This window comes from Microtus pennsylvanicus, chromosome 1, assembly GCF_037038515.1.
Source record: "Microtus pennsylvanicus isolate mMicPen1 chromosome 1, mMicPen1.hap1, whole genome shotgun sequence".
Classification (NCBI taxonomy): domain Eukaryota; kingdom Metazoa; phylum Chordata; class Mammalia; order Rodentia; family Cricetidae; genus Microtus; species Microtus pennsylvanicus.
Genome location: NC_134579.1, coordinates 99,718,653 through 99,744,742, shown reverse-complemented (window position 1 = coordinate 99,744,742; position 26,090 = coordinate 99,718,653). Strand labels below are relative to the sequence as shown.

Below are 26,090 nucleotides of genomic sequence, written 5' to 3'. Positions count from 1 at the left end.
AGCCAATACCATCATCATATGTATGGGTATCTAATACCTGAGGCCTGCCCCAGGGGCTTCCCGGCCTGCCAGAGCCCCACCCAGGCAGGGCTGAAAGAAATGCCCAAAGTTCAGTTGGCAGGTCCTGGAAGATGGCCCCGTGTGTGGGTAAAGCATTTGTGCAAGTTTGAGACTTGAGCTGGGTCCTCAGGATGCTCCGAAAGCTGGACATGGTCACGCACAACTGTAACCCCAGAGCCCCCGAGTGGGACGCACAGTGGGGACTGCAGCTCTCTAGCCAGTTAGCGAGCAGGACTCCATGGCAAAGGAAGGAGTCTCACTCCCTCAGGACTAAAGCTATCCAGGAAGGGTCTCTCCCTATCTTCTTCCTGATCCCTGAGCCTGGTCATCTCGCAAACATCTGTCCTTGTGAAATCACAGCTGCTGTCACAGGCGGCTCTAAACACTCTGTCACTCAGCCCTGGAGTGCTGGGTAAAAGATAAAGCAGGAAACAGCAGCCATCCAAGCACCCGGGGTGTAGACTAGCAAGAATAAAGGGACGGAAGCGGTGCCAGGTGACTTGGTCTGTTGGGTACCAGGGAAAGCCTGGCTTATCTCGGTTGTCATAGCAACAACTCTACTCTTGGCACTACTTAAGCACAATATTTTATAGTCTGAAACCCCAGCAACCCAGGAAGTGGCAAATTTAGGCCTTTGCTAGGTTGGAGGCACATGACGTCTACGGAAGACTTTTGTTAGCAGGGGTAGGAATCCATTCAGTAGGGGCTGTGGATGGTCCCTGTGAAGGCTTATTCTCTGGGTGTGTGTGTGGAGAGGAGTGGGGGTGGAGGGGTGGGGATGGGGGTACGGGACCAAGCTATACAGTGAGCTCCCTCAATCATCCTACCTTCTAGCTCTCACGCGGAGAAAACTCCTGAGGTTCAGCTTCTGCTTTGTTACCCACAGAGGCTGCCCATGGCTGACTGACAGACCTGAGCCAGAGGGCTGTCACTTGCATGGTATGGATAGAGATTGGCCAGGGCCCGTACAGAGTGTATGAGCCAAATGCATTGTTCCAGTCTGTGTGTGATGTGTGCACGTGCGTGTGCGCGCGCGCGCACACACACACACCTGGATTCACAGCAGTCAGGTGAGACTGTACAAAGAAGGCAACACACCCCATCATGGTGTGCCTCCGCTGTTTCTGCCATTGGTCTGGGGAGCTTAGATGGACGAGGGTGCTGGGCCCTTCCTTGCCAAGGACAGTGGTTCAGCCCCAGCCCATGCCCAGGGAATGTTTGAGGCTAATCCCAGGCAGATTCTCAGCCCAGTCATCCAGCCCTGCCCAGGACGCTGGCCAGGGTCCATGTCGTACAGGACAGGATGGAGGGATGGCGGCTAGGAGGTCCTGGGATAAGGCACAGTGTGACTTTACACAGAGGGCAAACGGGGCCTCGCTTTAGGGCCTTTTAAAACTCAAGTGATCTGGAGCCAGAGCCGGGGAAGCCGGGTAAAATAAGCTTGGGACTCCTGGCTTAAGGCAGAATGAGGGGAAAGGGAAGCACCCGGAGATGTGGCTCTTTCGGGAGCGTGCTTGCCCAGCATGCGAGAAGCCTGGGCCTGATCCTGGGCACCTTATAAACCTGTGTGATAAGTGCATCAGAAATCCAGTCATATTGGTTACCCAGTGAGTTTGAGACCAGCCCAGGCTATGTAGCGAGTTCCAGGCAAGCCAGGGCTACACAGCAAGATCCTGGCTCAAAACCACCACCACCACCACCACCACCACCACCACCACCACCACCACCACCAGCAGCAGCAGCAGCAGCAAGAAGCAGGAGGACAGCCTGGTATGGGTGGTGTGTGTGGGGGGGGGTACACACCAGGAACCTTAGCTCCCAAACACTAAGTAAGGATAGCCTAAGCTACACATGCTTGTGCTGGTGGGGTAGGGTGATACTAAAGATGACACCCCCCCCCAAAAAAAATCAGAAGGGAAACAGTAAATACAGAAAAATCTGGTACAAAGGCTAGGAGCCAGCTGGATGACCTCCCTCCTCCCCCCTCCCAAGAGATGGAAGGAGGGAAGAGGCTAGGTTAGTAAGAAACTGTGAGAGACTGAATCTTGTTGCAAAGAGGGAAGGCCAAGCCTGGCTTAGCAAATAGCAGGAGCTAGAAATCTTTCCAGAAAAATCTATAAAGCAAAGAAACTGATAACCTAATTCCACATCCCTTTGCCAGTCCCTGCGGAAGGTCCAGAGAAATCCTAAGAATGAACAGTTTAAAGGGCCAGGAACTCTTGGCTGAGGTCTGCAGGGAGGGGCGTGCGCAGGCCTCCCGGGGTAAACAGCAAGGCCAAGGCCTGGCCCTCTTCTCCGCTAGAGGCAGTATTTATCCCCTTCGAACACCTGGCTACCGACACCACAGCCCCAGGTAAGGAACTGCTGGAGGTGCCTAGGACACTCTGGGGTGGGGGTAGGGTCCTGTTTACTCACAAATCCACCTCCCTGTGGCGCCCGCCTCCCTGCCTGCCCCGTGGCCACGGGGCTCCAACCCCAGATGGGGACCCACACTCATCCCTGACTCTCGCTAGCAGAGGGTACACAGTTCCGCCTCTGGTAGCGGTCACATGTTTATCGGCCCAGGCGCTGCAGATCGGAAGAGTCGTGTTGACTGACCTGTGTCCACTCCAGCTGGCACAAAGCAAGACACCGAGAGCCACTTTTTTTTTTCTTTCAAATGCAGACTTTTCCAACATTGCCTCCAAACAAGCTTTGGTGCAGATCTTTGGGAGCAGTGGGAGGAATGTGGAGGAAGAAAAGAACAAACGCCCCAGCCAATCGCAGACCTTCCACTGGAAAAGCCTAGGCCCTGGGTACTCTTCATGTGTGTTGTGGAGAATGAGGACACTTGGTTGTCCTTCCTCTACCCCTTGGGCTCCAGGTTTTATTATCCAGGCACAGATGGGTTACCCTATTCCTCAAGTTTGCAGGAGAATCCTACTCTACCACTATGTCTACCACTGAGCCACACCCCGGCCCCTCACTGGGGGATTCTAGGCAGGGGCTCTACCACTGATCCACACTCCAGCCCCTCACTGGGGGATTCTAGGCTTGACTCTATCACCCAACAATATCCTGAGCCCTCTTTTTTACTTTTTACTTTTTTTTTTTTTTTTTTGGTTTTTCGAGACAGGGTTTCTCTGTGGTTTTGGAGCCTGTCCTGGAACTAGCTCTTGTAGACCAGGCTGGTCTCGAACTCACAGAGATCCGCCTGCCTCTGCCTCCCAAGTGCTGGGATTAAAGGCATACGCCACCACCGCCCGGCTACTTCTTACCTTTTTATTTTGAGGCAGAGTCTTGCTAAATTGCCCAGATCAGCCTTCAACTCACTCTCTAGCCCAGTCTAGCTTTGAACTTGTGATCCTCCTATCTCAGTCCCTCAAGTTCTAGGATTACGGGCCTGCGGCAAGCCCAGCTCCATACCCGAGTTAAAGGGTTGTCTGGGAGAGGAAGAATGGCTGGGTGTCTATCTGTTTACATATGTTGTGTGCATATATATATATATGTATGTATGTATATAATAGGCTATATTAGAAAATTCTCTATTTATAAATATAAAACACTGGTATCCAAACACGACAGGGCTAACTAAAGTGCTTGACAGGAGCTGGGCACGCGTGCTCTGTGGGTAAAGCTCCCGGTCCTGAGTGCCAGCACAGGGGCTGCCTGGGAGGGAGGATGAGGGTGGAAAAAGAGGGTGTGGCTGAGCCAGGAAAACAAAAGGACTGGACACCAGAAGCTTCCCAGTTCCAGGACTGTCTGGAGGCTGTCAACACCAAGCCTCATCTTTACCCTACATTCCTGGCGCTACTTCTATCTGGGAGAAGTGAGGCAGCTTTGGAAGCTGGGCCTGGAGCAGCTGCTGGGGGGGGGGGGGGGAGGCTGCCGTGGGGGCTGCGCCTGACTTCTCTTACTCCAGCCCAGGAGGGACAAGATAGAGGCCCGTTTTCAGACTCAATAATTTGACAGAAATACCCACTGTGGGGCCTCCTGGCAAGGGTATCTTCGCTCCTTCTGGGCTCCTTCCTGGGTAGATGACAGCGAGCAGGGAGGAAGCCTCTGGGCAGCAGGCCAGGAGGCCGCAGTCTGATTCATCCACAAGCCTCCCATTCCCGGGTCCCTAACCCTGCAAAGCAGGCCCAACCCCAGCCTCAGACCCACAGAGATGCCCCACAGGCAGATGGTCACCAGGGCTCTCAGGGGATGTCAGAGCCTCCTCCACAAAGGATGGGGGAGCCCCTTCTTCCCCCAAGGACACAGTGCTACAAGAATGGGTTTGTGGTTGGAGGTTTGGAGGCAAATGCTGAGGATCCAGTCTGGAAAGAAAGCAGAAGGTTAGTAGGTTAGGAGGGGAGATTGTTGGAGAACAACTGTGCTTGAGGCTCACAGAGCAAGGGAGATGGGGGGAGGGACGAGAAGGGAGGGGGACACAGAGGGGACCTGAGAGCTGGGTGTGGTGATGCGATGCACACCTGAAAACCCAGCACTCAGAAGGCGGAGGCAGGAGGATCATGAGTTCTAGGCTAGCCTGAGCTACAAAGTGTGACTCGGTCTCAAACAAGGGAGGAGGGGTGTTGGCTCTAGGAGTAAAAGCGTTTGGGCGCTGGAGAGATGGCTCAGAGGTTAAGAGCACTGACTGCTCTTCCAGAGGTCCTGAGTTCAATTCCCAGCAACCACATGGTGGTTCACAGCCATCTATAATGAGATCTGGTGCCCTCTTCCAGCATGTAAGCATGCATGGAAGGAATGTTGTATACATAATAAAAAAAAAAAAAGCGTTTGCTGTCAAGCATGGTGGCCTGAGCAGGAGTTTCCAGCACCCAAGAAGAAAGCTGGTGTGCCTGCAGCCTCAGTGCTCTGGGGACGGCGACAGGAGGCTTGCTGGCCACCGGTCGGGCTGTCTGGGTCCAGAAAAGGAGGTGGTGGGCGATGGAGGACCCCTCAAGCCCTCCCCTGGCCTCTGTGAGTGCAAGGGCGAACACACATGCTTCACGGATGGCATCCTAGCTACGCCCCACAATACAGCCTTCTGCAGAGCCGTGTCTCCGATGCCGCAGTGTGGTGCTCACCATGAAGGGATTGGTGGAGATCCCAGTCGCCTGGTTCAGAGGCCTCTGTCCCAGTTTGGAGGTCCCCAAGTCGCCAAAGGAAGAGCCTGGGAGGCAAGGATAATAATTTGGCTGAGTGTGTCTGTCATCTTCCTGGAGGGGAGCCACTTGCTACATCTCTAGTGAACACCCGGGGGGACCCTTCCCGAATTCTCGGGAGAAAAGTATGGAGCCATCAGGGGACACAGCAGGTCTGTGGTTCATCTGGTCCCTCTACTGGTCAGAAGAGTCTCTGTGTGTACAGTTCAGGCGCCGCAAGAAGTTTGTCTTCCTAAGATTCAAGCAACTATGAACTGAAAAAATATCTTTAAAAATATTTATTTTGGCCGGGCGGTGGTGGTTCATGTCTTTAATCCTGACACTCAGGAAGCAAAGGCAGGCGATCTTTTAGTTCAAGGGCAGCCTGGTCTACAGAGTGAGTTCCAGGATAGTCAGGGCTGTGTAGAGTAGAAACCCTGTCTCAACAAAACAAAACAAAAAACCAAAAAACCCACAAAAATAAAAAATACTATTTTAAAAATTTTTTAAATTTGTATTTATATGTGTGCGCATGCATGTGAAGGTGTTCGTGCATTGTACGGGTGTGCATGCGAGTGCACCTGGTTAAAAGCACACATTGCTCGTTCAGAGGCCCCAAATTGGGTTCCCAGCACCCACACTGGATAGTTCACAGATTATAACTTTAGCTCTCGGGCATCTGGTGCCTTTTTGTGGCCTTTGGGATTACCCATACATATTCACGCAGACACACACATACATATAAATAAAAGTTCAATTTAAAAAATATGCCTCTGGGGGGCTGGAGAGATGGCTCAGAGGTTAAGAGCATTGCCTGCTCTTCCAAAGGTCCTGAGTTCAATTCCCAGCAACCACATGGTGGCTCACAACCATCTGTAATGGGGTCTGGTGCCCTCCAGGCATACACACAGACAGATGTTGTATACATAATAAATAAATAAATAATAAAAAAAATATGCCTCTGGACAATGGTGGCGCCCGTGCCTTTAATCCCAGCACTTGGGAGGCAGAGGCAGGTGGATCTCTGTGAGTTCCAGGCCAGCCTGGTGTACAGAGCGAGTTCCAGGACAGCCAGGACAGCTACAGAGAGAGAAATCCTGTCTCAAACAAAAGCAAAACCAACCACACAAACATAAATAAAGATAAAATTTACGTCTAACATGCATTGCCCCCCCCCAATTTCTTGTCAGCTCTTTAATACAGTTTAACTGCTATTTGCATGGCATTCTGTTGCACTAGATGATAAACAGCCGAGCGGAGTGGCATACTCAGGCAACCCTAGCACCTGGCAGGCTGAGGTGGGACGATCATAAATTCAGTGCTAGCCTGGGCTACATACTGCAAACCAAAGAGGGCTGGCGAGGTAGCTCAGCTCAGCTCAGCACCCAGTAGTAAAGGCTCTTGCTGCCAAACCTGAGGTCACTCCCCAGGATCCACATGAAGAGACCCGACTATCACAAAACTGTCTTGACCTTCATAGCAGTGACGTGACGTGTGTACCCCGACCCCCAAAGAAATGTTAATCAGAGTGAGTTCCAGGACAGCCAGAGCTACAGAGAGAAACCCTGTCTCGAAAACAAAACTACAACAAACCAGCCAACCAACAAACAATAAAGCAAAGGCTGGAGAGATGGCTCTACAGTTAAGAACACAAAAAGACTGGGCAGTGGTGATGCACGCCTTTAATCCCAGCACTCAGGGAGGCAGAGGCAGGCGGATGGATCTCTGTGAGTCTGAAGCCAGCCTGGTCTACAGTGTGAGTTCCAAGACAGCCAGAGAAATACAGAGAAACCTTGTTTCGAAAAGAAAAACAAACAAAAAATAAAACCCAAAAACAAAACAACAAAAAGTATAAGAACACAGGCCCACTCTCCTAGAGGACCAGGGCTCAAATCCCAGTAGGTTGGTGAAGGCTGAACCCATTCACAGTTCCAGTGCAGGGGATCTGATGCCCTCTGCTGGCCTCTTCAGGCACGGCATGCCCACGCTACACAGACACGCAGGAAAAACAAAGTAAAATAATACAAAATAAAATTCCTCTTAAAAGAATATACATATGGAGAGGTGTGTGTATGTGTGTGCGCGCGTGGAGGCACACACGTGTAGATTCCTCCTTTCTTTTCTGTACTGGGAATGAAGCCTAGCTTCCTCGCTCTACCAGCAAGCTACACCCCTGCCCTCTTCAGTTCTCGAGATGGAGTCTAAGTGTCCAGTCAGGCCTTGAACTCGTCTTAGTCTCTTGGGCAGCTGGGTGTGCACACTGAGTGTTCAGGGCTTGTGTGGAAATGACACACCATTTACATCAAGAGCATCTGTGGGGTCCTGAGTGCCTGGATAGACCACACACATACTCAGGGGCTGTGCTGCCTGACGCCTGCTGGGAACCACAGGGGAGGGGGCATCACACCCGGCCCTCTTACCATTCTGTTGCTCAGTCAGTGCAGCCTGTGTGGGGAACATCGGGGCAGGAAAGGGGCTGGCGAATGCCCCGGTAGGTGGCACCGGCTGAAGGAGGCCAGGCCCGACACTGCTCATCCCGAAGCCAGGCCCTGTGGGGTGAGATGGGACACTCAGGTGACCTACAGGCAGGTGAGACGACAACAGTTGCTTTTACCCCTAAACCCTTTCTGTGGGGAATGGGGTCACTTTTCCCACAGTGAAGGACCTTGGAAGAATACACAAAGCAATTCAGTTTTACCCCTGAAAGCTTCCGACCCTGTGATCTCCCTGCACTCGGGGCTCCTGGCTTGGAGCCACACCAAACTGGGCCCCTTAAAAAGGACACAGACAAGGTGATCTGTGTCTTGTCTCATTTATTCTCTCTGCCTCCCCCATTCCCCTCTCACGTAGCCCAAGCTGTCCACTGTGCACAGATGACCTTGAACTCCGACCTTTATTTTTACCTGTGCTGGGAGGATCTGTCACCACGCCCAGCCCCACTCTTTCATCCCTAATGTGGGCGTGGCACCCACCTCACAGAGCCACTGTGACCTCTAACGGATGTGGCACCCAGAATATTAGTGACTCAGCTTTCCCTAGGTGGTTTCCTGTCTTCCTGGCCCCAAGACTCCATCAAGCTAAGGGGGTCAGAGGAGTCTGAGGGACACTCTAGAGGCTGTGGAGTAGGTAAGTGGGGAGGCACCACAAGGCCTTGCTCAGAAGGACAGGGGATAAGGATCTCTGATTTCACTGTGGCTCTAGAGGCACTGATGGGAGACAGGGTGGATCCCCCAGGGATCCGGGCAGGGGCTGCAAACAAGAGCATCACGACATGGTCAGCCAATGGGAACTGAATGGGGAAAAGACATTCTTTCTTCCTCTTTCCTCCCTCTTCTCCACCCACCCTTTCCTTCTTTCTTGACTCTCCTTCCTTTTTTCTTTTTGGAGACTGGGTCTCACTATGTAGACCAGGGTGGCCTGGACTTTACTGTGCACCCCAGCCTGTCCTTGAACTTGTGATCCTTTTCCTTAGGCAGTATTAGAACTATGGGACTGGGGGGTGTGGGGCCACCACCATGTTGACCTGCGTGAGTTTTCTGGGGAATTCTGTGTGTTATGACAGGGATGCTTCTGCTTTCAGATCACTAGGTGGCTTGGACCTGCAGATGGGTCTAGCCTGGGCTAGTGGACAGATGGGGTACGTGGGGGGAGTGGGTGACTGACTACTCCTTGGGTAGCAAGAGCCACAGGGTTAGGGGACTCTGCTCTCTGAAATGGTGGAAGGCAGCTCTGGACTTACCTGAGGCCAGGCCATTGGGCTGGAATGGGTTGGTAGAAGGCAGCTGGGGTTGGGCAGGGGTGGCGAAGGGGTTGGTGAAGGCTGCAGACAGCAGAGAGGTTGGAGAAAAAAAGATGGTCTGAGTTCTCTCAATCTTAGGGGTGCTTCTCCCACCCCCCTTCCGGGTCTCCACGGGTAGGACTCACCTCCAAAGGTGAGCGCTGCGTTGCCACTAACGCCTGGCACAGACGACTGTAACGCAGGGACCTGGCTGGGTATCCCGAAAACACTGTGGCACAGGGAGAGAGGTGAGAATGGGCACTGCCCAGCAGAAACAGGGCAAGGGGGCCCGAGGAGGCAAGCCCACTGTGTTACCCCAGATCAGGCCGGGAAGCCAAGGGGAAGACAAGCAGGCCATAAGGCGCTATCAGCCTGGGACAACGTCACCAACCTTCACGTCTGGACCCACCTGCCAGGGAGACCTCCAGCTGCCACCCTGGGTCCCAGGAGGCCGCCCACATCTGCGAGGCTGCTGGACTGGGTGCCAGCCGCAAGAGGAGCAGCACCAAATGCAGACATCTGGCCGCTCCCTGGATGATGAGATAAAACAAGGAAGCCGGGGTGAGACCAGGGCCAAGGGGCAGAAGAGGAGATGGAGGTGAGGGGTGACTGTGGAGGGTGGAGAGAGGATGGGTAAGGCACCCCCTGGACTCGCTGAGTCAGCCCACCCAGCGTGGGAGACTTCATCTCCTCAAGTGCAGGGTGAGGCCCAGGTCTTTGGAGCTCCCCAGTGTGGTAAACCGCCACCCCCATCTTGGCTGTCTTCCTTCCTGTCATGCAGCTGGACCTGCACGTCCTAGACGGATGCCTGTCTCTGCAGCAATATGGCATTCCTCTCGTCCTTTCTCTCGTTTGAGATGCTCTCAATGTGTAGCCCAGGCTGGCCTTGAACTCTCCTCTTTCCCCTTGTCTCAGCCTCCCAAGTGTTGGGGTTACAAGTATGCCTGGAATACACGGGGCTAGGAATCGGATCTAGGACTTTTGTGTATACAGGATAAACACTCCATCAACCAAGCTACAGTCCTAGCTCCTAATTCGCTTTTATTTTTTAAAGATTTATTTATTTATTTTGTATACAGTGTTAGTTTCCAAGTCTGCTTGCATGCCAGAAGAGGGCATCAGATCTCTATAGATGACTGAGCCACCATGTGGTTGCTGGGAATTGAACTCAGAACCTCTGGAAGAACAGTCAGTGTTCTCAACCTCTGAGCCATCTCTCCAGCCCTCCCCCTCCAGCTCCTAATTCATTTTAAAAATTAATTAGGAAAGTGGGCACTGCTTCAAAACTCAGGAGGCAGAGGCACATGAATTTCTGAGTTTGAGGCCAGCCTGGTCCACAGAGAAGTTTCAGGACATCCAGGGCTACACAAAGAAACCTTGTCTCAAAAAATCAAACCAACTAACCAACCAACCAACCAACAACAAAAGAATTAATTTATTAATTGTACCAAGAATCAAATCTAGAATCCTGTGTATGCTAGCTAAGTGCCCTACCATGGGGTTAATCTTTGATGTTTTTCAGACAGGGTCTACTATGTGGCCCAGGTAGACCCTGAACCGGCAGCAATCCTACCTCAGCTTCCTGAGTGTCGGGAGGCAATCATGCTCAGTGTCTCCCCTGCTGCCCCCACCCCAGGGGTGCTGGGTAGAGAACCCAGGACCTCATCCATGCTAGGCAAGTCCTCTGCCACTGAGCCACATTCCAGTTCAGTTCTGGCTTCTTTCAAATGCTCCAACACTGTAATTTGAATTTCTATGTCCTGCGTCCTCCAAAGGCTGTATTTATCCTTTTTTTTAAACATTTACTTATTTGTGTGTGGGTGCAAGTGCTTTTTACGGAGGTTCTGGAGCTCGAACTCGGGTCATCAGGCTTGCACTGCAAGCGCCTTTACCCACTGAGTCAGCTCGACAGCCCCCCCCCCCCCCTTTCAGGCTTCCAACCACAGGATGTGAGGCAGGTAGACCTGGGTCGTGCTTTTCCCCTGCCTGCCTGACTCAGAGCAATGGGGTTTATGAGCTAATGAAGCTGCCTCCAGGAATGAGTCAACTCTTGGGTACTGCCTGGGTCTCTGCGTCCCAGCTGGGTCCTGAGTGAGCTCTTTCCGCCCTAGCTGGCTCACAGTCTGGGAAGTGTTTCCCTGTGGACACTAGAGGGCAAAGCTGGGCTTAAAAACTCAGCTCACTCACGGAGCCATCTCCAGCTCCAAAGCAGCAGCTTAGTATTGATTTGCTAATTCTCTGGCCTAGAGGGGAGCACACGGAGGCCAGGGGACTCGCAGTAGCTGGGTTCTCTCGTTCTGTCATGTGGGTTCTAGGGATCAAACGCAGGTCATCGGGCTTGGCTACAAATGAGTTCTCTCGCTGGCCTCAAGGAGCTTTGCATGTTTAGCAACCTCCCCTTTCCACATTCCTCTGACCTACACAAATAAAACCCAGCCTATCAGCCTACAGGCCCACCTGTCAAAAGCTCTCACCAAGTCCAACAGATCCCTTGTCTCTTGTGTTGCTGGGGATGGAGCCCAGGACCTCGCATGTGCTGTGCTAGGCAGGTGCTCTACCCCTGAGCTACACCCTCCATAGAGCGGCTCCACTTCATTTTCGCCAAGCGTATCCAGTGAGCATCTTCCTGCCCATAGTGGCAGGATGGGGGTGAGGGTGCGAACTGTCTGCAGTTAGAGACGCCAGGACCAACTGCTGGGGAAGGCTGGGAGCCTCGGGACTTACAGCTCTATCTGGAACGCAATCAGCTGTGCGACAGGCGGGCATCTCCCCAACCCTTGCCCTTCTCTGTGTCTCTTTTAGGCAGGGTCTCACATATTCCAGGATGGTCTCAAACCCACTATGTAGCTGAGGACCTCAAACTTCTGAGTTCCAGGATGACAGGCCTGGCCTGCCATGCCTGATTTATGTGGTGATAAGGATCAAACCCAGAGTCTTGGACAAGCCAGGCAAGCACCATACCAACCTAACTATAAGTAAATATAAGATAAAATCGAAAGCTTTCAAAGACTGTGTTTTTTAAAAAAATTTTACTTGTATGAGGTTTTCCTTGCACGCACACACACACATACATCATATGCCTGGTGCAAAGAGGCCAGCAGGGGGCACCAAATCCCCTGGAAGTCAAGTTAGAGATGTCTGGGAGCCACCAATGTGGGTGCTGGGAATCAAACCTGGGTCCTTCAGAAGAGCAACCAGTGCTCTTAACTGCTGAGTCATCTTTCAAGCCCAATATATGTAACTCTTTTTTTTTTTTTTTAGTTTTTTGAGACAGGGTTTCTCTGTAGCTTTGGAGCCTGTCCTGGCACTAGCTCTTGTAGACCAGGCTGGTCTCGAACTCCCAGAGATCCGCCTGCCTCTGCCTCCCAAGTGCTGGGATTAAAGGCGTGCGCCACCACCGCCCTGCTTATATGTAACTCTTGTTTGTAGGAACTTAAGGAAATTTTGTTTCCTAGTCCAGCCATGAAAGGATCGTGTTTGAAAACTCTATTCTGGGGCTGGAGACACGGCTCAGTGGTTCAGACCACTTCCTGCTATTGGAGAGGAACCAGGTTTGGTTCCCGGCACCCATATGGCAGCTCGCAGCCACCTAACTCCAGGTCCAGATGCTTTAATGCCCTCTTCTGGTCTCCACACATGGGGCATACTCATATGTAGGCCTAAAACACTCAAACATGCAAATAAAAATAAAATAAATCCTTAAAAGTGGGGGAGAGGGGCTGGAGAGATGGCTCAGTGGTTAAGAGCACTGGCTGCTCTTCCAGAGGACCTGGGTTCAATTTCCAGCACCCACAGGACAGCTCACAACTGTCTTGAAACTTCAGTTCTAGGGAATCTGGCACCTTCATACAGACATATATGCAGGCAAAACATGATGTGCATAAAATAATAATAATAAATTATTAAAAGAAGGAAAAATATATTCTAGGAAGTGATTCTGTCAGTTGATAACAAAACCTTGCTTCTATTAGAGAGAAAACATGCTAAATAGTTCCTCAGGTCACCTTAGCTGGCTCCCTTCTGCACTAAACCCATTTTCCCATGGAGGAGACTGCAGAGACCTACTCTCTTGGCTTATTAAATTCTCAATGTGTTGGGCCAGGCGGTGGTGGCGCATGCCTTTACTCCTAGCATTTAGTAGAGGCAGGCAGATCTCTGAGTTTGAGGCCAGCCTGGTCTACAGAGTGAGTTTCAGGACAGCCAGGGCTACAAAGAAAACCCTGTCTTGGCAAACAAACAAACAAAAAAAGAAAAAAGAAAAAGAAAATTAAAAATTCTCATTATGTCTAGTAGTCTGTGCTTGGTCAGTGTCAAGGTTGAACCGCCCGTTACTTTCTGTACACACTTACGGGAACCTTTGTACAGATTTTAAGGTAACTTTCTTTCTACGTTATGTGTTTATTAGTGTGTGTCTGGGAGAGCACGATGCCAGGTGAAGCCCTGAGGACAACTTCCCTCAGCTGATTCTTTTCTTCCACCTGTGAGTTTCTGGGACTGGACTGTGAGGTCAGGATTGGCAGTGTGCACCTTTAACAGACAATCTCGTCAGTCTGGATTTTCACGTTTATCAGTATAGAACGGAGAAGGCACGAGGACTGAAAGTTCAAGACCAGTGAGGGGCTGGGGTGTGGCTCAGTGGTAGAGCCCCTGTCTAGAATCCCCCAGTGAGGGGCTGGGGTGTGGCTCAGTGGTAGAGCTCCTGCCTAGAATCCCCCAGTGAGGGGCTGGGGTAGATCTCAGTGGTAGAGCCCCTGCCCAGAATCCCCCCAGTGAGGGGCTGGGGTGTGGCTCAGTGGTAGAGCACCTGCCCAGAATCCCCCCAGTGAGGGGCTGGGGCGTGGCTCAGTGGTAGAGCACCTGCCCAGAATCCCCCCAGTGAGGGGCTGGGGCGTGGCTCAGTGGTAGAGCACCTGCCTAGAATCCCCCAGTGAGGGGCTGGGGCGTGGCTCAGTGGTAGAGCCCCCCCAGTGAGGGGCTGGGGTGTGGCTCAGTGGTAGAGCACCTGCCTAGAATCCCCCAGTGAGGGGCTGGGGTGTGGCTCAGTGGACCTTGAGTAGGCTGGGGGCTGCAAAGGACTCACCAAAGCTGTAACTTCCGGTTAGCATCCGACTGGTTGCTAATGAGGGTGGAGAAGGGAGAGGGAGGGCAGAGGGGGAAAAGAGCGTGAGTCATTGGCTTGTCCCTAGACAGCTGGTCTCTACGGCCCTCAGCTGCCAACTCCTGGTGTCCAGAACAGCCGAAGGAAGAGAGGCAGCTTAAGGCTGTGAAGACGGATGTCTGGGGGCTTTGGAAAGAACTGGAGGCTTGAAAGGGACCCAAAGTCTCCTGTGATTCCTAAAAATAAAAGACTCGGTTTTAAAGACCTTTGATGTCGGAAGGGGTCTGTGTGGATGCCTGGGGATCACCTCCAACTTGACCTAGCCACTTGACCCTTTGGGGCAGGATATTACAGACAATAAGAACAGGATGTACACACTGTAGTAGGACTCAGGCTTCCAGGCTTCCCAGAAACTTTCTGTCTGGGTCGGAGGAGCAGCGAGATGGCTGAGCAGGTAAGACACTCGTTATGCGACCTCATGAAAGTTGTCACATGACCTCTACACAAGTGCCACGGCACACACGGACCTGCCTAAGTGTGCACACACACAACAAATATGCAAAATCAATTTTTTTTTTTTTGGTTTTTCAAGACAGGGTTTCTCTCTGTAGCTTTGGAGCCTGCTCTGGTACTCGGTCTATAGACTAGGCTGGCCTTGAACTCACAGACATCCGCCTGCCTCTGCTGGGATTAAAGGACTGCACCACCAAGACCCAGCAAAATAAAATATTTTTTTTTTTAAAAAAGAAAACTGTCTTGGGGTAGAATCTGTGCTGATACTGATTTTATGTGAAAAATAGGACCACAGCACCCTCTGTCTGTGACAGGGCAGCCCCAGGCTCTACCCTTCAAGGAGAAGCAGTTTTTCAGCCTATTTTACGATCACTGGGGATGTGAAGGAGAGAAGGACGCAGGGGTGATGCATGAACGTGGATGCTGATGCTACTGGAAGAGAGGCAGGAAATGGGCAAGGAGTTTACCTGCAGGGGCTGGCTGAGCCTGGAATGGAGTCTGGACCGATGCGGGGAGGCTCCCGAAGGCCGAAGTGCCGGGGCTGCTGCTGAAGGCATCGAAGTTGGCGAAGCCCCCATGGGAAGGAGTCTGGCCTATGGGCGGAGGGAACACAAAGGCTGCATGCAGGAAATGTATACATAGCCAGATGTGTTGATGTCTTAGACACTGTGACCCACAACTCTCAGAGGAAAACATTTCACTGAGGTGGCGGCTTACAGTTCAGAGGTCTGGCCCATTATCAGCATGGTGGCATGCTGGAAGTCCTGGCGCTGGCTACATTTGGATCAGAAAATGGACTGTCTCGCTGGGAGTAGCTTTAGCATAGGAGACCTCAAAGCCCGCCCCTAGAGTGACACACTTCCTCTGACGAGGTCACACCCACCTCAACAAAGCCACACCTCCTATAGTGCCAGTCCCTTTGGGGGCCATTTTCTTTCAAACAACCACAGCTGACTAGTTTGCCAACTTGAAACAAGTTAAAGTCATTTAGCAAGAAGACCCTCAAATTGAGAAGACGTCTCCACCATACATGGTGGTGCACACTCTTAATTCCAGCGTTTGGGAGGCAGAGGCAGGGGGGTCTTTGTGAATTCAAGGCTATCCTGGTCTACATAGTGAGTTCTAGGACAGCCAAGGCTGTAGAGACTTCCCCACCCTGCCATCAAAACAAACAAGAAAGTGCCTCCATCAGACTGACCTATAGGTAAGCCTGTGGGGACATTTTCTTGATTAATATGAAGGCAGTGCCAGCCTGGGCAGGCGGTCCCGGGTTATATAAGAAAGCAGGCTGACCCGTCTACACAGTATGTTCCAGGCCAGCCAGAGCTATACATGCGGCCCTGCCTCAAAATTTTAAAACAAACAGAACAAAAACAGAAAGCAGGCTGAACAAGCCACAAAGAACAAGCCTACAAGCAGATCTCTCCCGAGTTCCAGCTTCAGTTCCTGCCTTGAGTTCCTGCTAGGACTTCTTTCAAGGGACTGTGAACCCAAGCAACCCTTTCCTCCCCCAACTGGTTTGGTCAGTGTTTTAATCACAGCAACAGAAACCTAAGACACCAAGCATGGTGGCTCACACCTGTGAACACAGCACTCAAGAGGCTGGAGTGGGAAAATCATGAGTTTGAGACCAGCCTGAGCTACATAGCATGACCCTGTCTCCAAAACAGATGCAAAATGTGTCTATCTGTCTATCTGTCTCCCTCTGCCAGAGGGTAGCTCTGTCCCCAGAATTCATGTGATACGCTTATATATAATCCCAGCACTGGAGACACAGAGACAGATCCCTGAGACTCACTGGCTAGCCAGGTTAGGAGACATGGCAAGTTCCAGGCCAGTGAGAACTGATTTTTGTTTGCTTTATTTGAATTAAAAAGGCCGGTGCTAAAGAGATGGCTCAATGGTGAAGAGCACCTGCTCTTGCAGAGGACTGGGGATGGCTGGCCAGCACTCACACGGTGACACACAGCCGTCTGTAGCTCCAGTCCCAGAGACTATAAAGTCCTCTTCTGATCTCTGTGGGCTCCAGGCACACATGAGGTACACAGACACACAGAACGTGAAACAGTCACACTGAGTTAAAAAAAAAATACAAAGAAAAAAAAGGTGGCTGGTAGCGGAGGAACAACGGGCAAGGTAGTTCTCTGGTTTCCAAGTGCACACGCGTGAAAATGCACAACAAACACGGAAAAAGTTATTCAGCTTTTTATTCTCCTGCTTTAGCCTCCCAGGTATCACAAATACAGGCCAGCACCACTATACCTGGCCCCCCTTTTCCCACTGTAGCAGGGATAAAGTCATCAAATGGGTCCTATGTTAAAAGAGGTACTCGGGACCCCCACTCATATGCTGTAGGGCTAAACTTCCAAATAGAGCCCCTGTTCTTCCAGCCCCACAGAAGGGTCAGGCCCCAGTGGACTGAATGTATTTGTAGTAATATATGTGGTGGAGACAGGTTCTCAGCGCAGGTGGCACTTACCTCCAAAGGCTGGGAAGGCAGCAAAGGCTGGAGCCACCTGGGGAGCAGCGAAGGGGTCCCCGCCAATATCGGCCAGCAGGTCGGTGCTGGCTTTCTTGGTGGACGACTGGGAAGGAGGCTGGGAGCTTCTGGCCTGGGCTGTACGAACCTGGGACTGGTTGGCAGATTTGGGGGAAGAATTGTGTGTGGCAGTCAGAATCCCATCCGTGACCTGGGTCCCTCCAGAGCTCCCCAGGCTGCCCCCGGTCAAGCAGGGAGAAGGCTGGGTAAGGTGGTGGCGTGGGCTGAGAGGGTTCCCATGCAGAAATCACCTAAGTGCCTCTTTTTTTCCCCTTTTCTTTCCTTCCTTTTAATTTTGTTTTCGTTTCTTGAGACAGGGTCTCTCTGTTTCAGCTCTGGCTGTCCTGGAACTTCCTCTGTACACCAGGCTGTCCTTGAACTCAGAGATTCACTGGCCTCTGCCTCCCAAGTGCTGGGATTAAAGGCTGTGCCGCCACTGCGTGGCTCTCTTCCTTTTAATTTTATATGTATGGGTGCTTTGTCTGCATTTATATAAGCATACCATGTATGTATCTGGTGCCTGTGGGAGCCGAAAGAGTGTGTCAGGTTCCTCAGACCTCTAAGTACCTCTTGTAACTCTCAGCTGATCCTCTCAGAATATCGGCCCCCAAAACCAGTTTTTTTTTCTTTAATATTTATTATGTATACAATATTCTGTCTGTGTGTATGCCTGAAGGCCAGAAGAGGGCACCAGACCCCATTACAGATGGCTGTGAGCCACCATGTGGTTGCTGGGAATTGAACTCAGGACCTTTGGAAGAGCAGGCAGTGCTCTTAACCGCTGAGCCATCTCTCCAGCCCCCAAAACCAAGCGCTGTCCTGGCTCCTCAGAAGGGAGGGTTAGGACTGAGGTCATTAGATACCACTTCCTGCTGGGGTCCCCGGATACCAGACACAAATTAGAGGTGGTAGCAGGGTTGAGAATCAGCTTCCAGTTCCTGGACTGCTGGTTTGCTAAACCCAGAGGATCTGACTTTGGAAAGCAATGCCCAGTTCCACACAATCTAAACCAAACCTCAGTGGGAAGGGGACGATCAGGTTAGAGGCTTACCTGGCTCGAAGAGGAAGCAGCATCAGAGAGAGATGGCACAGGTTCTCCCAGAAGTGTCCGCACGGGCTTCCCTTCCGGTACAGAGCCCTGGACAGGCGTAGAGGCATTGCCTTTGCTATAAGAAGGTCCTTTGACTTGCTCCGGGGGGACGTACCTATGAGAAAGAACAGTTATCCTAATGAAAGAGCGAAAATCTTGGACCGTGCTCAGCTAAGGTGGTTGAGAAAACACAAGTTACAAAGTTTTTATTGTTGCTTCACCTAAAGTATGAATAAAAAGTATTTAGTGACCTAACAATGTTCTCTTGAGTGTGTCTCTTCTGTGAGCTGGGCTTTGTGCATGCAAGGTAAGTGCTCTACCACTGAACCACACCCCAGCCCCTCACTGGGAGATTCTAGGCAGGGGCTCTACCACTGAGCCACACCCCAGCCCCTCACTGGGGGGATTCTAAGATAAATGTTCTACTACTGAGCCATGCCCCCAGATTGTTTGGTCATGAGCTACCATACCCAGCTGTCCCCAGGTATCTTAATGCATCTTTCTTTATGTTAAAGGATTTTTTATTGTTATGTGCGTGTGCATGCATGTGTCACATGTGCAAGTCTGAGTGTACAGACGTGTGTGCCGCTGACGGTCAGAGGACAACTTGCAGGAATCTGTTCTCTCCGTCCACCATGTGGGTCCCAAGGACTGAACTCAGGTAGGTTACTAAGTGCCTTGCCCTGCTAAGCTATCTTGCCATCAGTGTTTTGGCTTTTTGAGACGTGGTGTCACAATGTACCCATAAATGACTCTCAACCGATCCTCCTGCCTCAATCCCAGAGAGCTGGGATTCCAGGCATATACTACCATGCCCAGAATTTGATAAATATTTCCCCTCAGGAATGTCCAGTTTTCTCTGGGTTGTGGACAAGTCTTTAATATAACTATCCCACAACTCACTCCCTTGAATTAAAGGTATGTGCCACACCCGGACTCTTTAAAGAAGTTTTTTTTTTGTTTTGTTTTTCAAGACAGGGTTTCTCTGTAGCTTTAGAGCCTGTCCTGGAACTAGTTCGTAGACCAGGCTGGCCTCGAACTCACAGAGATCCGCCTGCCTCTGACTCCCGAGTGCTGGGATTAAAGGAGTGTCACTACCACCACCTAGCCGTTCTTCAAAGAATTTAAGAATTTTTAAATTTAGCATAAATTTAAATTTAAAAAAAAATAATGAATTTCACCAGGTGGTGGTGGGTGCCATTAATCCCAGTACCAGGCAGAGACAGGAGGAACTCTGCATTCAGGGCCAGCTTGGTTTACAACTGAGTTCCAGGATGGCCAGGGCTACACAGAAGAGCCCTGCCTTGACAAACCAAAAAAAAAAAAAAAAAAAAAAAAAAAGGACTGGAGGGGTCCCGAGTTCAGGTCCCAGCAACTACACAGTGGTTTACAACTATCTATAATGAAATCTGGTGCCCTCTTCTGGTATGCAGGCAGAACATTATACATGTTTAAAAAAACAAAACAGGATTTCTCTCTCCCTCTTTTGACATCTCAAACCGTCTTGGTTTTAGTTAATCATGCACACAACAGTACGGATGGAGCAGCTTTCTTATTTTCCAGATTCTTCTTCTTCTTCTTTTTTTCTTTTTTTTTTAAAAATTTTCCTGCAGTAATCTTTGAAGTTTCCAGGAAGAAAATGGGGCCCCACAACAACTCCACCTGGTTAATATGACATCATGATATTGATAGCACTACTACAAGACCTGTTTTGAGCACATGTGGTTGCTGGGAATTGAACTCAGGACCCTTGGAAGAGCAGGCAAAGCTCCCAACCACTGAGCCATCTCTCCAGCCCTTCTTCTTCTTTTTTTAAAGATTTGTTTATTTTATGTATATATGAGTGTTCTAATCTGCATGTATACCTTTACACCAGAAGAGGGCATCAGATCCCATTATAGATGATTGGGAGACACCACGTGGCTGCTGGGAACTGAACTCAGGACCTCTGGAAGAGCAGTCAGTGCTCTTAAACCACTGGGTCTATATGTCTCTCCAGCCCCCCCCCCCTTCCTTCTTGAGCCCCCTTCCTTTACGTTCTGGGGCTCTCTCTGTCTCTGCCTCTCTCTTAGCACTAGAGAGTGAAGCTAGGGCCTCCCACAGGTTACAAGGAAGCCTTTTCTGCACTTTTTCTTTTGAGACAGGGTCTCACTACGTTGCCTGGGCTAGCCCTGAACTCCCTCTGGTACAGCTAGGATCAACACCCGCACACCAGATTTCCTGACTTCTCCCTCTCGATCCCACAGAGAATGTCTGTGCCTTGTTCAGCAAGGAACTCAGCCTGTCCTGACCTCTAGTTCCTTCCTACTCCCTGCATACACCCCTTATTCTGGAAGCATCTTAATTTCAGGACACCCCAAGGAAGTGGTCTCAGGCTCAGTGGGTAAAATGCCTGCTGTATAACCAGGAGGACTTGCGTTCACACCCCCCAACATCCACCTAAGGTTAGGCGTGGTGGCAAGCATATCTATAACCACAGCTCTAGGGGGGAGACAAGTGGTCCCAGGGGCTCACCGGGCAGCCGGTGACCAGTTTACTCAAAGACGCTGCCGTAAAAACAGATGGAGGGCTGGACTTGGCTCAGTGGCTGAGGTGCTTGCTGCCAAGCCTGACTGATGACCCGAGTTCGATCCCTGAGATCCACCTGGTAGGAGAACCTGCTCCACAAAGTTGTTACCTGACCTCTACACAAGCGCCCTGGCACACGCATGCACATGTGTGTAGACAAGATCTACTGAGCTGTAGAAACTAGTGCATGTGGACAGATCTACCTGCTCAATCCGATCATTTTCAACAAGAAGGACGTCAAAACTGCAGGGTTAGGGCTACGGATTTGGCTCAGCGGGTAACACACCCACCGAACAGGCATGAGGTCCCGGGTTCAATTCTCAATACCACATAAGCCAAATGTGGTGGTGCACACTCGTAATCCCAGCACTCAGCAGGCAGCAGCAGGAGGATCTAAAATTCAGGGTCATCTTTGGGATGTAGGGAGTTCAGGGTTAGCCTGGGCTACATGTTTCAAACAGAACTGCAGGGTTAGTGACACACATAACAAGTTTCTTTTTTTTCACGTCAATTTGTCATTTTATTATTTTGACACAGGGTCTCACGTAGCCCAGGCTTGCTCAGAGCTCACAAAGTAGCCCTTGAATTTCATTTTCATTTGTTTGTTTGGTTTTTTGAGACGGGGCTTATTTGTGTCGTTCTGGCTGTCCTAGAATTAGCTCTGTAAACTAGGCTGGCCTTGAACTCAGAGAGAGCCAACTGTCTCTGCCTATTGAGTGCTGAGACTAAAAGCATATGTCACCACTGCCCAGCTATGACTTGAAATTTCTGGGGGCTGGAGAGATGGCTCAGAGGTTAAGAGCACTGACTGCTCTTCCAGAGGTCCTGAGTTCAATTCCCAGCAACCACATGGTGGCTCACAACCATCTGTAATGAGATCTGGTGCCCTCTTCTGGCATGCGAGCATACATGGAGGCAGAATGTCATATACGGAATAAATAAATAAATCTTTTTTTTTTTAAAGAAATTTCTGATCCTCCTGCCTCACTCTCCCAAGAACTGGGGTTACAGGCATGAACCAATATGCTCAGTTTCAATTTGTTATTTGATGTTGGAATTTAACACCAACTGAATCTGGGAGTCAGGGTGAGGAGCAGACCCAGCTGAAACCTGATCTTAAAAATGCCAGCAATACTTTGGAAACGGGGCTGCCGAACAAGGTGTCTCGGACCTGGGTCTCCCCCTTGCTCCTTACCATCTTTTCTTCTCGTATTTTTCCTGGAGGAACTCCTTCACCTTCTGAGGATCCCTGGAATCGGGTATCAGCGATGTCCGAGCATCAAAGAGACCCAGCCAGATCTTGCGGCAAACCTGGAAGGACGGAAGCGATGGAGTGTACGAATGCATTAGTGTGTGAACAGCACCAGTGTGAACGGCACCGTGGGTGGATCTCTGGTTAGTGACCTCAGGCCAAGTCTTCCAAGATCAACTATGGGGGGCTCTGCAGGCACTTACCAATCAGACCGCGCTCCTGCCACACCGTTTATACATGAATAGTAAGTAGTTCAGGCCATACATAAAATACAACATATGTAAAGCAAGTGATAGCATATAATAAAACTATGAAGAGAAATCCATTCCAGAAGAAACTGTTGGGGGCTGGTAAGGTAAGTTGATGGCCTGAACTGGATCCCTGGGACCCAGATGGTAAAGGAAGAGAACCTTGTCTTCCCCCTTCCACAGATGGACGGACAGACAGATAGACAGACACATGTTCTAAATAGATAAAGGTAAAAGAAATTCAAAGGAAACTACTGGGTTTTCCAACCATCCTGAGGCAAAGTTTTGCTAGCAAGTGGCCGGCCGAGCCACAGTCTGCTACCTCCTCCCTCTGTGGCGGCTGCTCACCTCGTTCCCATGAGACTGGAGGAACAAGACTTCAGGCTCAGTGAAGGTTGTCATGGAGATGGACTTGACTCGATGTGGGGGGTTCAGGCCTCTCCTGTAGGGCAGAGATAGAGAGGTGAGCCAGGGCAATGTACGCATTGAGTAAGGAAGGAGAAACAAAACAACAGCACGTAAGACAGTCTCAACCCATGCCAGGGCCGGGGTGGGCTCAGTGGTAGAGCCCCTGCCTAGAATCCCCCAGTGAGGGGCTGGGGTGTGGCTCAGTGGTAGAGCCCCTGCCTAGAATCCCCCAGTGAGGGGCTGGGGTGTGACTCAGTGGTAGAGCCCCTGCCTAGAATCCCCCAGTGAGAGGCTGGGGTGTGGCTCAGTGGTAGAGCCCCTGCCTAGAATCCCCCAGTGAGGGGCTGGGGTGTGGCTCAGTGGTAGAGCCCCTGCCTAGAATCCCCCAGTGAGGGGCTGGGGTGTGGCTCAGTGGTAGAGCCCCTGCCTAGAATCCCCCAGTGGGGAGCTGAGGTGTGGTTTATCATTTGAAAATTGGTTGGCTTAGCATACATAAGGTCCTAGGGTCTATCCCTAATATGGGGGTGGGGGGAATATTACACAACATTAAGTTCTGCCAAAGACCAGCAAGATGGTTTAGTGGGTATAGAAGCTTGTTGCAGTGCTTGATGACCGGAGAACCAGAGACTCACACAATAAAAAGGGAGAAATGATTCCTGCAAATTTGGGTTTGACCTCCATGCGCACTGGGGCACTTGTGTTCCATACACTAAATAAATAAATAAATATAATGAAAAGTTTAAAAATCTCTACCAAAAGCTAATTCCTAATATCAGGGAAAAAACGTAAATGAGAACATTCTGTACACTTGGAATGAGAGACAGACACATTGTGACCCTGTCAGCGACTCTGGAGCAGGGGCAGAAGAGCCTGTCATCTGGACGTCTCTTCTAGCCTGGTCAGATCCTGTCCATAGGCCGAGGGGTGACTTCTGGGAGCTGAGCTACTCAGCCACATCCCACTTCCTGCTGGTCTTCTTCATCTAAGGCGGCATATCCTGAGGTTCCGTGAACTCCGCCAAGCACAAGATAAGGCAGAAACGGGGTCCTTGACTAGAGCTGACGACGACAACCAGAGACAGGCGAACATCGAGCAGCCGGAATCTGGAAGCCAGCTGCCTTTCTCTCTCAGCAGAAGGATGGGGTTGTGGGTGGAAGAGGACAGCCGCCCTGCCCTGCCTCCTTTCGGGAAGCCATATCTGGATAAAGAAACAGCCCAGGCTTTCTTCCTCCAAGATCTTTTAATCAAGCAGGAAGGAGTCAAGTTTGACCACAAAATAGAATGACATGGGCTCACAGCCACGCTTCTGGGCTTGCTGTTAACTCCCTGGAGAGCCAGGTCTACCCACACACACCCTGTGGGATTACAATAGAAAAGAAAGATTTCTTCCTCCTAGTCACTTGGTCTTCTGGTGCGGAGAGATCCTAATGGGAAATCAGGGGGCTTGACCTGGCAGGGGCTTCATGCTTTCCTTTCTCAAATTAAATTTATTTACTTATTGCATGCATATTATATGGTGCACACGTGGAGGTCAGAGGACAACTTCCAGGGCTCAGTTCTCTCCTCCCACCATACAGATCCAACTCTGGTCGTTAGGCTTGGTGGCAAGTGCCTTTATCCATTGAACCACCTCCTCAGCCTCTCAGGTCCTCCTTGTTTTCTACTTTAAATTTTACTCTGGGGTAGATTTATTGCCCTCATCTTAAAACAAAGCCAGCCAAGCCAAAACAAATAAATTAGACCAGGAAAATAAGAGACCGCAGACACACGTTAAGAGCATCTCTGATACTGAGGCCTCTTTGGCATTGACACATTGAGTAGCTTCTGGGACCATAACTCAGGTGGTAGAATGCTTCATGAAGCCCTGCAGAACCCGGGTGTGGTGGCTGAGAACTGCAATCGCAGCTCTGGGGAGGTGGAGACCATCCTTGGCTATACAGCAAGTTCAAGGTCAGCCAGGACTGTGGACCCTGTCTCAAAAAAAGTAAATGAATAAAGATAAGGGGCTGGAGAGGTGGCTCAGTAGTTCAGAGCACTGGCCGCCGCTCTTGGAGGACCTGCTCTGGATTCTCAGCACCCACACGGTGGGTCACAGCCGTTTGTAACCCAGGTTCCAGACACACACTATACCCACAAGGTACACAGACATACATACAGGCAGGACACCCGCACCTGTCCAATAATAAAATACAAAGGATTTAAGTGAGGATCGTGCATCTGCACGTGCGTGCCCAGCACAAAGGTATCCCTGTCAAGTTTGGAGGAACGGCTGTGAACGCGCCATCACAGGTGATGGCGGAGTGTGGAGAGGGCAGACGCCAAGCCACGGAGCGAGCAGTGCGGGGCGGCTGCTCCTGGGTGATGAACTGCTCCTTACAAGGCCGGACACTGCAGACGAGGTCATTTCCAGTCATCCTGCTGCTGGACCTTTGAGTCAGGGCTCTCCAGATGCCCTTATGAAACAACAAGCAGTATCCAAGAGGGTGACGTCCAAGGAAAGATGAGAGGGGACCGGACAGCAGAGCTGGATCCTGGAGCAAACAATAGCTCTTAGACAGGATCAGGTTTCCCAGGCAGTCAGCGCCCACTGAGCATCTGCTCATTCATGGCTTGATTTGGTTTTGAGTCGGTCTGCTTTCCCCCTTCGTTATTTTTGAGACAGGGTCTCAAATATCCAGGTTGGCCTCGAATTCGCCACATGGTTAAGGATGACCTTGAGCTCCTAATCCCAGGGCCTCCACTTCCCGAGTGCTGGGATTACAAGTGGTAGAGACCACGTCCCTTTCTATGCATGCTGGGGTCGAACCCCAGCTTGCTTCATGCATGATCCATGAATACTCTACCGACTGAGCTCTATCCCAGCCACTCCAGCCTGCTTTAATAAACCCTTCCTACTGTTTGCTCTTCTTAACCCCAGGATTCTCCCTGTTCAGACCCCTAGGGCCTTCTGCATGCTAGCCAGAGTCCACTTTGTCATCCCCCCACAACTAAGTCCCTTTCGTTTGTCTTTTTAGGTGGGTTCTCTTGTAGCCCAGGTTGGTCTCCAACTCGAGATATAGTCGGAGAATGACCTTGAACTTCTGGCCATCCTTCCTCCACCTCCCAAGTGCTAGGCTTAAAGGTGGGCAAGCAGGGCCGAAGAGATGGCTCAGCAGTTAAGAGCACCGGCTGCTCTTCCAGAGGACCAAGGCTCAGTTTCCAGCACCCACGTGGCGGCTCATAACTGTCTATAACTCCAGTTACAGGGAACCGACACCCTCACAACAATGTACATAAAAATAAAAAATTAAAGAAAAGAGGTGTGCATGTGCCACCAGGGTGTATTTTATGTGGTGCTGGGGACAGAAGCCAAGCCTTTCTGAATCTCTACAAACCAAGCCACATGGAGTCTAGGTTGGCCAAGAACCTTTGATCCAACCACTCAGGCC

At 50.9% G+C, this 26,090-nt stretch overlaps 1 protein-coding gene across 2 annotated transcripts in view; it reads right to left on the bottom strand.

Moving 5' to 3' along the window:
• Positions 1 to 2,697: 2,697 nt before the first annotated feature.
• Agfg2 (ArfGAP with FG repeats 2) overlaps positions 2,698 to 26,090 on the bottom strand; it is a 38,774-nt gene continuing 15,381 nt past the window's right edge. Inside the window, exons 2-13 of one of the 2 annotated variants that reach the window (XM_075975773.1) lie at positions 22,603 to 22,696; positions 21,950 to 22,065; positions 18,148 to 18,301; positions 17,037 to 17,190; positions 15,025 to 15,150; positions 14,027 to 14,062; positions 9,356 to 9,476; positions 9,093 to 9,175; positions 8,908 to 8,988; positions 7,589 to 7,717; positions 5,112 to 5,197; positions 2,698 to 4,358 (exon numbers count right to left, since the gene is read on the bottom strand). In XM_075975773.1, the coding sequence (XP_075831888.1) occupies positions 4,305 to 4,358; positions 5,112 to 5,197; positions 7,589 to 7,717; positions 8,908 to 8,988; positions 9,093 to 9,175; positions 9,356 to 9,476; positions 14,027 to 14,062; positions 15,025 to 15,150; positions 17,037 to 17,190; positions 18,148 to 18,301; positions 21,950 to 22,065; positions 22,603 to 22,696 (1,234 nt within the window). In that variant the 3' untranslated portion in view covers positions 2,698 to 4,304. The remainder of the gene's footprint in view (positions 4,359 to 5,111; positions 5,198 to 7,588; positions 7,718 to 8,907; positions 8,989 to 9,092; positions 9,176 to 9,355; positions 9,477 to 14,026; positions 14,063 to 15,024; positions 15,151 to 17,036; positions 17,191 to 18,147; positions 18,302 to 21,949; positions 22,066 to 22,602; positions 22,697 to 26,090) is intronic. The other variant, XM_075975780.1, reaches the window with a different exon arrangement.